The sequence below is a fragment of the Barbatula barbatula genome (assembly GCF_947034865.1).
Source record: "Barbatula barbatula genome assembly, chromosome: 19".
NCBI classification, from domain to species: Eukaryota; Metazoa; Chordata; class Actinopteri; order Cypriniformes; family Nemacheilidae; genus Barbatula; species Barbatula barbatula.
Window position 1 is genome coordinate 1,967,607 of NC_136782.1, and position 12,481 is coordinate 1,980,087.

Sequence of the window (12,481 nt, forward strand, 5' to 3'; positions counted from 1 at the left end):
GCCGTGGAACTAGGGGCCTTCCAGGAAGACTGCAACTCCGCTATAAAATCAGGCAGGATTGGCAACCCTTCTGATTTATTGCGCTGAGGACCTCTATCAAACACTGAGGTTGAAGTTGTGGCAGCCAGGGGAGGCAGCTTTGCACGCACCGCTGCTCTGGCAATCACTGCTCTGTCTGAAGGGTCCAGAGCCATTGCATCTGAGGCCTGGGAAGTATACTCACCCATGTCGGAGTCAGAGATGTCGTCCGTCTCAGAATACTCAGGGCGTTCGTCTCTTCCAAACCTGCCAGATGCTACCACTGATACTTCATCGGGGTGGCGGCACGGCCATTTTGGTTTTGGCAGCACCAAGTCTTGAGGTTCCGCAGCCCCTTGCTGAGCCTCCACCAGGGATTTTAGGGTCTCCTGCATACCCTGCATTTGCATCTGCAGTTGGTCAAGGTTTATATGCTTTCTCTTGTAAGCTTTCCTGAGGATCCTGTCCCGACAGGAGTGGCTGTGTGCCTGCAGGCATTTCAGGGGTTAACTCCGACTGCACCTCTTGCATGCTTACAATGAAAGTCGAATCCGGAAGAAGGCTTTTGTTTTCATAAACAAAGAGGCCTCTGTGGCTGAAATAGCTGTAGCTTTCACCCTCACGGAAGGCTCTTTTCTGGTGGTTATAGTCAAGTGACTGTGAAAACACAACTTGAAATTTAACCAAACATAAGCACACAACGACTAGCGGTAGCATTCTCCCTCACGGGAGAAGAGGCTCCTGTCTGGCAGTTATAATGAAGTGACTGTGAAAACACAACTTGTATTTCAACCAAACATAAGCACCCAACAACTAGCGGTAACATTCTCCCTCACGGGAGAAGAGGCTCCATTCTGGGGTTATGATCAAGTGACTGTGCAAACACAACTTGTAGTTTAACCAAACATGAACACTTAAGACTTGCGGTAGCATTCTCCCTAACGGGAGAAGAGGCTCCTTTCTGGGGGTTAAAATCAAGGTAAATTGTAATTTAACCAAACGTAAACACACAAGACTAGCGGTAGCATCTCTCCACGTGGGTGAAGAGGCTCCGATAATATTCACAACTTGTATGTTTACCAACAAAGAAACGAGCACAAATGCGCTCGTTTTGATCTTTATAATCAAAGATATTACTGTGAAATACCAAAGAATCTTACCGTGAACAGCTAGCATCAATTGCTAGGAGGCAAAAAAGAGAATGAGTGGTGGTTCACGCCCATATTTATAGCCGGGATACAAGCGGGGCGTGGCTAATTTTATATACCATCTCCTGACAGCTCATCCTTAGCTAAGGCTGACCCATACTGTGGCGTGTTGACTGAAATGAAATAGAACATTCCTTACGATACTGTGTTTTTACTGTGTGTTTTTTTCTTTCTCTCTCTCACTTTGTGTCCCGCAGTCAATGCGAGTTGGCTCTTCCCCGTTGATTGGTGGCTCTGCCCTCCCGACAGTGATTGGTTCATGAAAATAATGTTTCCTTTCTAAAGTCAGAGAGCCGGTGGAACCCTCTTGCGACTTTGCGGGCCAGTTGTAGGGCTCAGGGTTCCGGCATCCGCCAGACCAACACAAGCTTTTACAGCTTTCCTGTAGCTCAGTGGTAAGAGCATTGTGTTAACAACGCAAAATTGTGGGTTGGATCCCAGGGGATTGCAGATACCTATGTATAAATGTATAGGATAATGCAATGTAAGTACCTTGAATGAACTGTACTTTGGATAAAAGCATCTGCCAAATATGAAAATGTAATTGACTGGATTAATTTTTTTATTTATTAGTCAATTGTGGTGCAATCCTAAATAATACACACAATATTTGTACATGAAGATTTTATTTAATACAAAAAGTATATCAAAATCACAGTAGTGACATATCGGAAAAATTAGACATATACGACTAAAGCTAAACGTGTGCACCATTATAAGTCAATATACTGGCTTTGAAGGCCCCTTAAAGTGTGCTTGTGTCTATAAATGAGCATTTATATGTTAATAAAAGCATTTTCGTATTTTTATACCTTTTGAGACAGAAAAATGCAGCTGAGATTTCAGAACATTGTGCAATGCAGAAATTGTGTCTGAGGTTTACACAAAAGGCCTTCAAATCCATATCAAAGACCTGCACCAGTTTACACTGAAAAGACTAGTGATTGGAAATTGTGAGCGTGCAAAATATACATACAAGTTGAATGACACAACATTGGTTGAGTTACTTTTGGACTTCATTCCTTCATGTTCTCTGAAGGATTGCAGACAGCATTATGTTTAACGTTACTGGCGCACATTAATAGTATCATTATTTTAAAGTCTTCAAAGTCTTACCAAACTAATACTGAACAGTACCTTAGTCCAGTGGTTCTCAAACAGGGGGCCACTAGATGGATCCAGGGGGGCCACAGTTTTTGTGGCATTTTATGAAATATAAAAATGTATCATAAAGTTTGTGCAGTTATACAAACCAAAACAATTTATGTTTGACCATTTTTTAATCGAATATGTTTTTAATTTAATTCAATTCTATTTAAGATTAGATTACAAGTCTTTATTGGGGAGGGCCCAAGCGATGCACCCTACACAAACGTGGCTTTACAACGAAAAAGTTTGAGAACCACTGCCTTATTTAATCTTCCCAAGTCAAAATTATTTCTACCACATTCAGCCATACTTACATACAGTACCATTCATTTATTGGTTTCGTCCATTGTTTACATAAAGAAATATTATTTTTGAAGAGTGATTTGATGGATCAAAATGTTAACATTATAAAATATTATATTGCTTGAGTAATGTTTCCAATAACCCTTTTACAAATGTAATGCCATATTAAGCAAATGTATAATAAAACACACACGTACACATACAAAACATGATTAGTGCAAAATATCAAATTTACAAAAATGCAAGAAACAAATGCAAAAAAACAACAACAAGAACAAATATATAATACTGTGCTTGAGTCTGGGGCAGGGCCTCTGAGAAACAAAGGCCTTGTGTACTATATTTGTGGTATAATCTATTCTGCTGCCCTTTTCTACTCTTCGAAGTCAGCTAAAAAAGTAACTTCATGAAACCTTTTTATCCAAAAATAACCACAAAATTGGTCTCAAATCAGTGTAAAAAAACTCACACATGTATCAACCCTGTTGATTCAGAAAGCCAGAGTTACAAAACTGTTTTTATAGATCTGCAGGTCAGCTTGAATGTGTCTGTAAATCGACAACTCAACAAACACAACTTATACGATTTAATCACAGAGCATCTGGTTAAATTTGTTTGGCAGCTGTTGAAAATACTGTAACTGCCTTCCTCCATTAACGTTTCTTTGGGAGAATATGCTGGGTCAGAGGGAGGCATACTCTTAAACAGAAAGAGACAAAATCTCCCCAGGGAATGCACTTACAATAATGCATACATGTTCATCTTCGACCAGCCCCCGTCCCATTCTATAAATTGGCAGTGTACAGCCAGTTTGCTTACTGACCATCTTTCATTGGTCAACATAAATGAAATAATCTCCTGAGTTCAGTGTTCACAATAGATATACTGCGCGATCAAAATCAGCAGCTTTCTCTTAAATAAGATGAAATTGAGCTTTATACAACTGTCCTGATTTTAGATTTTCTGGAATAGAATAGGTATCTAATAATCTATCCAGGTGTGATGCAATATACTAAACTCAAATTAGCATGAATCACATGTGCTTTTTTGTTCTAACTCTTTTGTTCCAAATGTGGCAGGAAAAGCTGTAGTTACATTTGCATTTACGCAGCTGTTTCGATGAAGTTGCTAGGGTGTACTTCTGTGTTTCTGATCCACAACTATGCCATGGCTAGGTGAGTGGCCTAAATAAAAAGTAACTACCCTTAAGCATTTAAGCTATTATGGTCTTTTTACATCCCCCAGATGAAACACAATGCAATCAAATTTGTTCTCAATATGAATGGGCAAATAAATTTCTTTTATGGAAACCAGTCACATCATGCCTGGTTACGTCACATGATATAAAACTTTTATCTTGGTCCAAAGACACCTCATTATCTCAAAAACATAAGAGGAAAAAACACTAGGGGAAATAATTCACCCAAAATGTTATTTCTGTCTAATATATATATATATATATATAAGCTATATAAGGTTTGTTCTAAAATAGAAAAAAGCTGTGTGAACCCTACCTGAACATTTCTCAAAAATGTTTTTTTGTACATGTTCCACAGAACAAAATAACAGTACATAAAATGGGAATAACATTTTTGGGCTAACTATTGGTTTAGCACTAAATGTCTCGAGTGTTTGGAATGTTTATTACCAAGGACACAGTATGCCTGTTTTAGCCACTGTAGTGCCGTCACTGCCATGGCACTTTTTTGACCGTTGGGCTGTCTCTCTCCTCTTGAAACTGATTTTCAGAGGGCAGCACTGGAGTGGAACAAGAAGAGGGCTGGAGTGCTGGAGTGGGGGTGGAAGCCATCAGGTTTAGACTCTCCATTGAGTCTGCGTTAAGCAGACGCTGGTTTTCATGTTGAGGGCAGATCACATATCGATTAGGTTGGTGCACTTCGACAGTGGCCACTGAACCTGAACCCTTTAGGGCCCCCAGCACACATGGGACCCCCGTCAGGGGGTCACGCCCCCCCACTGCTCCCAGGTCTCCAGAGGACTCCTCCATGTTGACGTAGAGTATCTCATCTGGGTCTTGGCTTGGCAGATCTTCCAGGACCTTTTCGAGCTCACAGTGCAAGATCTCAAAGCGCGGCCTGTCCTTCGGGCTTAGTAACCAGCAAGAGAACATGAGGGAATAGCTGTTAAGCACAAAGAAAAACATTAGCTTGTGACCGATAACTTTAAAAACTGTTATTATCCTTTGTTTTACTACAAATACAATGGGATCACATGTGTTTCTGCAAATAATTTTGGAACCATCGCTCCAAATGAAATAGATTTTAATACCAAGGGTTTGCACGTATAATTCTCTCTCCAGTTTTTACAGATTTATTCTAGCACTACATGCAAGTATAACATGTTTATTTTAAGCATGATATTATGCTGCAACCGATTTGCACTAAAATCAACAGGACGATATAATGGCTCATTTATGACTCTATTGTGTGCATTGTGGGGCTCCTAAAACTCGAGCTCCAAAATGTTGAGCTGCATCAATTAATGATAGATGTCGCTCATTTCGGAAGAAGTACAATTTCAACCAAATGCAAAACATTGCTCCTTAACCATGGGTAAAAAAGACAGTTTCCGACACTGTTTTGTACTTACATGCTGTCTAGACAGTCTGGAGGTTGTTTGAGTCGGTTGCCCTGCCTCAGATAATCATAGATTTCACTATTTTCCACTCCCGGATACGGCGTCTGACCGCGAGTGGCTATCTCCCACATTGTCACTCCAAACGACCACTGCAAGACACAAGCAAGAGAACATTAACAAGGCAATTTACAGAATATTGTTTCAGTAATGCATGCCTATGAGTGTTTTACACAGATCCATAACTTCTCACCCAATTCCCTTAACATCTTATTTTCGGGTCAAAATGATGCTTTCTTCTCAAAACCTTTCAGACTTGCTGAAAAAGCAATCTTTTCCACCAAACATGACACACAAGCCCTCAGAAACACTAACACTATAACATAGTCTTAGAGACACTGGTGAGATCAATTCAAAACACTATTCTTGAATTGCAATAAGAGGTTTTAGTAACAGAGTAATTTGACAACTCAGTGTCTATTACAATACACAACCTAAAAGAGAGCCGTTAGATTAAAATGCTAAAATTTGCTTTCGGAAAAATATTTTCATTACACTACTGTAAAGTAATCTTAGATGAAAGTAGATGATTTTACAAGACAAGAATAGTTCAAAAAACAATACGAACTGGATGTGTAAAACAATACAGTATTATTTATTCTCCTGCTTCGCTCCTCGAACGCCACCTGAGAGAGCCATCTCCCGAGTATTAACATTTATCCGGACTCCATTTCCCATAAACCCACACTGATTGCACTTGCAGCTGAACCCCATTGGACTGCCTATTTAAACCTCTCATTCATTGCGAAGTCTTGTTTTGCCCTGGCATCATTACTGAGCGTTATTTCTGTCTGTTTATCCCGTGTCTATCTTTGAGAGTTTAATTACCTTTTGATTGTTTTCTGCCTGCCCTGATTATCTGCCTGTATTTTGACCCCGCCTGTACGACCACGATTGTGTATAATAGTGTGCAAATGGATCCTCAGCATGCTGGTGCTTCATTACAATTATAGTATATAACTGCATAAATAAATAAATGTGGCATCCTCCCGCACCTTTGGACCAATTTTCGTATAAGTATACTATAGCACAGGGGTGGGCAATTCATTTTCCCAAGGGGCCACATGAGAAACTGGCACGGTTGTAGAGGGCTGGAAGACTACACTTAACTCAGTTCTGCCCATTATTACACATTATGGGCCCTATTTTAACTATCTAAACACATGGTCTAAAGTGCACAGCGGAGGTGTACTCAGGGGGTGTCTGAATCATAGCAAAAGCTAGTTAAGCAACGGGGAAACGGTTGCAAACAGCGCAAATGCATTTGCTATTTAAACAACGTGGCACAGGACGGGAAAATTAGAACTTAGTGAGGAAAAACACTTGCGCTGCATTGCGCCGGGTGTGCGATAGGGCCCTATATTTTTACAGATAACTGTATGGACTGTCACACTGTCACGTCACATGCATGGATGTACAGTAAGTTTCACATGCACATTTTAAAATACTGCAGATGAGCCTCCAGCTTGAGTTTTTTAGTTCACCCAAAAATTCTGTCATTATTTACTCACCCTCAAGTTGTCTTCATTTTTTGTAATTTCGTTGTTATGTGAAACACAAAGAACCAAACAGTTCTGGGAAACTATTGACTATTGAAACTATTGGTACCTATTGGTGCCTCAGAACTGTTTAGTTTCCTACATTCTCCTTATATCTTTCTTTGTTTTCAACAAAGCAAATCATTTTATACAGTTTTAGAGCAACTTGAGTGTAAGAAAATGATGACAGAATTTTGGGTCAACTATTGCTTTAAAGAGGTCGTATTTCCATGGGGACGCATCATGCTTGTCACGTGACACACCGCAACAACAGCTCTGTACAGTATGATTGATGTGTTGCTTATTCTTATTTATTCAAAATATTCACTTGTAAACTGTATGAGATATGATATTCCAAGTCTCAATTATATATTAGTAAATTTATTTGGTCTTCTAAACACCTTTTACAATTATCTTTGACAACACATTGATTGCACTGCATTTCACGTAATCTGAGCTGTCAGATCTTACAACATGTTAAATGCATCACTGACGTCACAGACATGACATGAAAGTAGTTTGGCAAGAACATGAATAGAGTGAACTTTATAGTTACCCATAATGTTACTCATAATGTGTTTCTGACATGAATAAAACACCCTGTCAAATAACATTTGAAATGATGCTTATTGCCGCATTTATAAACATCATGTGTATTTTATGAACTATAAATGTATTGTTTTGCTAGAACTTTTGTGAATGTAAATGTCTGAAAAATAAAGCACGAAAGCAGTTTTTTTAGCATATTTGAATTTAGCAGTTGATCAAGTGATATGTTAAGCGTATCGTGATCGTACGCTCCAGGGATCAGCCCTAGAATGATAAAACCGGTGTGATTGAATGCATTAATGGGTTAAAAAAGCAGTTGCTTTTAAAATTAAAGAAAGTTCTGTTAGTCTGTGCTGTTATTATACTGTATGTTTACAGTAAGACATATAAAGCCCTGTAAATAGTTCTAGGATGCTATTTCTAAAGCACTATCACCTGTTCTCCTATTGATATTATCCTGAGATTCTGATTGGTGTGTTATCAGTTTTGACGATCACCCTTGCACAGCTCTCAGATTTCAGAGAAAAGTATGATGAATGCATGACGGTAAAAGGCAAGAGTAGTAAAGACACCGAACAAAACAAAGCACAACCTGTGAGCAGAAAAAAAACATCATTACTGATGTGTAAGGGGGTGTCACGCCATATGACAAGACGTTGCAAAGATATAAAGAATTTACTGACTCCATCACGCACTGCTTGGCAAAAGACATGATGCCCACATAAACCGTTAGGAAAGAGGAATTTCAGAAAATGATTCACACATTGGACAAGAGATACCAGCTGCCCTCGCACAACGATTTCTCTCAAGTTGCAATACCCGAGTTTTACAATAAGTGCCATACCGAGGTTCAACTTGAAATGTCTATGATTAATTTCTTTTCAACAATAGACATTTGGTCAAGCCGGATGACCAAGACATATATTTGCATGACAATTTATATTGAAATGTACAGAAATGCTTTAGTTATTAGATGTGACACTCAGTTGACGTGTTTGACACAGGATCCCAAGGAGTTGAAAAGCCCTGAAAGGGCTGACATGAGAGCGTAGAGCAGAAATAACAGAAATATGATTTATTTGAGATAGGATAGCATAAGTGGGAATGAACTCAAGAAGATAATATTGCATAGTAATGCACAAAACGTTACATCCAGTCAGAATAGTGCACTAAAAGTGCATTAAAAGCATCATAGCTCATGAACGCTGGGTGTCGCTATCTTGAAACTTTAAGCGTACGTCTTGGACTGTAACTCAATGGTCAAATGGTAAAATTTGGTGCTGATTATATAATACAGTTCAAAAGATATTAAGATTTATGACAAATTTCAAAATGGCGGACAGGCCTATCATCCAATCGGGAAATAATTGAAATCATACGATACGGCAAGGAACCAATATCACGATTTTCTGACAAACAGATCCAAAGTTACGGTTTTCCGAACTCACGACCCATAGGTGGTTCCCCATTTTGGCAAGGACCCTCAGTCCCAGGTGTAGAAGAAGCATTCAAAGTTTTGTACCGGTAGATCAAAGAATGGCCGAGTTACGGTCTCTGATCCATTATAGGGTGACTTGAATAGTTTGCAATGTCGTAACTTTTGAACAGCGGCGAAAATCCCCTGTCTATTGGGTCACGTCTGTGCAGCTCAGCCCAAAGATCATCTGAACCAATTTTCATAACAACCGATCACAATTCCTAGGATTGGAAACGGAAAAAAAAACCCGCAATACTGTACTATTCAAGATGTCCACTAACACAGGGACGTGCACAGGAATTTTGAGGGGCAGTTGCTCTGACCTGAAAAAAGGGCAACCCCCACCCCCAAAAAAAACCTCACAGGCTATATGAAGGACTGAGAATAACAGGGTCTTTATTAAAAAAAAATATATAAAGAAGTAAAACACTGAAATACAGCACTCAATCACCTTAACTAGTACTAATAATAACACAGAAAAACATAACTCCCTGAAATATCTCTCCTGAATCCGCCTCTCTTCAGTGGGCATCTTGGCTTCAAACATTATCCAAAATAGTGAAAGGATTTAGGCATTTAACCATTTAGAATAAAATAATTAATGTGATGCATTGCTTCCATCATTCATTCATTCTTGCTAAAACGAAATGTGACAACCTAACTATCAGCAGACATGTAGCTTAGTTTTACCTAATGCCTACCTACCAAAACAATAGTAGCAGGCTTAGCTGTCTTATTATTTAGGCTAAACGTGGCAAACTCAGCCTGGATTTATGAAGATTTTAATTCATTTCACAAAACTTGATGATGATGAATCGTTCGTTTGTTATACATCACAAACTCACCTTTTCTGACAACGTAATAGTGGCCATTTCAATTACACCAAAAAGGAGGACACTTTGCAGCATTAAGTGAGGCGAGAATAACTGCATAGGACTCTGGTGTACTCGCAACTACAATACAATTTTGTGCATCATATCGCCTACTCTGTTTTTTCAAAAATTGTCGGCCAATGAATATTTGACCTAAGCTTAAGGGAAGATGTACCTGCAGCTCGTCGGTTACTTTTGTTTTTCTGTGCTGGCATGTCGCATGTCCCTTGACTACAAACGTCCATGTCACAGCAACATCCATGAAAAGTGTCTCTACAGCCTTTTATATTATATAAAGTTTGTTTACGTTTTTAACCAATGATATATCAGATATTTATTTGACACCTCTTTCAGCCAATCATTTGTTTGAATCTAGATCTTACGGCGTCAGACGCAATGCTGCTGCGTCCCAATAAATGTTCTAAAGCGGGTTTTGTTTAGGCCGATTCAGCACAAAAGAAGGACAAATGAGTGTCCGGTTTGAGGCTGCCACGGACGCGGGGGCTTAAAAAATCCAGACGTATGGCGTTGAGTCGTATCACCCGATAACCGCGACAATCTCCTTCTAGGGCTGCTCATGCAGGCTCAGATCAGGTGCCGGTCACGTGCAGTGCTGAACCCATGTAAACAGAGTTCGCAATTCCTCTTCTGACTTTCACTTTCGTTGCCCGAATAGGGAGGTGAATGAGGCTTTTCGCGTTTTTTTATCTAGACTTATGTGAAATTCTGCATTCATTGTACATGATTTATTTATTTATTTTCCACCTCGGGAGGGCAACGTGAGTCGAGAAGGGCATATGGGCAGTTGCCCGGGTAACCTGAGCAACCCCCCTGTGCACGTCCCTGCACTAACACATGAGGAGTGGATGCCATGTGCTGCATAGAATTTCTATAAATCAATGGGATCAAAAGTAATTTTTTTATTAGTTTTTTTCACATGATACGACACCGAGAGAGAGAGGTGAAATTTGTCTTAGAAAAAAGTTAATTGGAAAAGTAGTTACAATTGAAAATAGTCAATGTTTTAAGGAATTAAACATAAATATATAAATATTTTTTTGTTAAAAATATCAAATACAATTTGTTATATGGTAAAGGCAGTGTGTCCCAGTAGTGTTTACTATGGATAGCCACTAGGATGCTCTGAAATGCCATTCGATATTCTATAATTGATTATATGAACATGAACTTTGTACATTATGTGTATTTGTTTGGACTTTGAGGGTCATTTCACCTTACAGCTATCGCCCCACTTATAAAATGCCCCCTGCAATAATCAACAGGATAAATACTGTGTGCTTTAGCTCCGCCCATTGTACGCCTCAAGGAGCTCAACTGTTTTTGGTAAGAATCGTACAGCTGTATCTGTCTTTTATAAATGTGATAGAACTAAAAACTCTTCAGAGATATGAAGAGTCAACTTTTACATGAGGTTGGCAGAAACTGTGTGGGTTATGTCCGCTTTAAGAAAGATGACCTATGCAAAAGTTCTCAACAACGTGCATTACAGAAAATTATGGAAAATTGTGGCACTGAAAGGAAAATACGTTTTCAACATGTTATTTTGGCGCTGCTTACTGTAGTACTGCTATTGTCAGTTGATCATGCATTTCTGTGTTTAGAATCACAAGCTGTTGCATCCCAGTGAATCCTGTGTTTTTTATACTTTGGTTTGAAGCACAAACTGTATTGTCATTCTAAACGATTTGGTCAAAGAAGCATGTATAGAAATATGTCTTACCACGTCACTCTTGGTGGTGTACACTCTATCTGCCAGGCTCTCAATGGCAATCCACTTGACTGGCATCTTAGAGATTCGTCCCTGCCTGTAGTAATCTCCATTGTAGATCTTCTTAGACAGGCCAAAGTCAGCTACACAGACGTTCATGTTCTCATTCAACCTAATTAGGGATGAAATATCAGAAGTCAAGCAATGTGTCAGTTCAGGAAGGAGCATTAGAAAAACTCTTCCATTCCATTCTATTCTTCTTCCATTTTCATCTCCTGTCCAAAAGCCCTGGTATACTATACTTTCTTACAGCAGAAAGCGCAATTACACCACTGAGAAATGCTGGAAAAACACATAGTGATGGATTCTTAATTGCAATGATTTTGAAAGGTTAGGGATCTGGGAAAACTAAAACATTTTCTGTCATGAATCTGCCTTCATGTCATGTCTATTCTTGGTCTTGAGGCAGATTCATGACAAAGTCTTATGTTTTACGTGAGAGAGAGATGTTGGCTATCGGCTTTCTATGCTCTCTCTCTGGTCCGTGTCTTTGTTCCCGCCATCTCGTTTCCTCGTTAACCTTCCCTGAGTGTTTCATTACCCGCACCTGACCCTTGTCAATTATCCTGTGTTTGTTTCCCCTATAAAACATCCTTGTGTTCATTGTCCTGTGCTCGTTCATTGTTTGCTGTACCCTGTATTTGTACCTCATTCGTGATTGCTGAGTCTAGTTTTTCCCCAGTATCTTGTTCTTGTTCTTTGTAGTTTGGTGAGTCAGTCTAGTTTAGTCCTTAGTGTTTATTTTTTCCAGTCTAGTTTATCTGTGTCCTAGTTGTCATTATTTTCCTGTCTTGTTTTACCCCCTCGTGGGTTTTTGTTTTCTGTTTAATATTATTAAAATCCCTTTGTTAACCCCTTCATCCCCGCGTCTGCCTGCAATTGGGTTCTTCTCCTCACATTCCCGTGACAATTTTCTAAACATC

At 39.3% G+C, this 12,481-nt stretch overlaps 1 protein-coding gene across 2 annotated transcripts in view; it reads right to left on the reverse strand.

Moving 5' to 3' along the window:
* Positions 1 to 1,841: 1,841 nt before the first annotated feature.
* The window catches only part of axl (AXL receptor tyrosine kinase), a 58,803-nt gene continuing 48,163 nt past the window's right edge, over positions 1,842 to 12,481 (reverse strand). For both annotated transcript variants that reach the window (XM_079482156.1, XM_079482157.1), the window contains 3 exons: positions 11,511 to 11,670; positions 5,289 to 5,425; positions 1,842 to 4,819 (listed from right to left, as the gene is read on the reverse strand). In XM_079482156.1, coding sequence (XP_079338282.1) covers positions 4,366 to 4,819; positions 5,289 to 5,425; positions 11,511 to 11,670 — 751 coding nt within the window. In that variant the 3' untranslated portion in view covers positions 1,842 to 4,365. The remainder of the gene's footprint in view (positions 4,820 to 5,288; positions 5,426 to 11,510; positions 11,671 to 12,481) is intronic.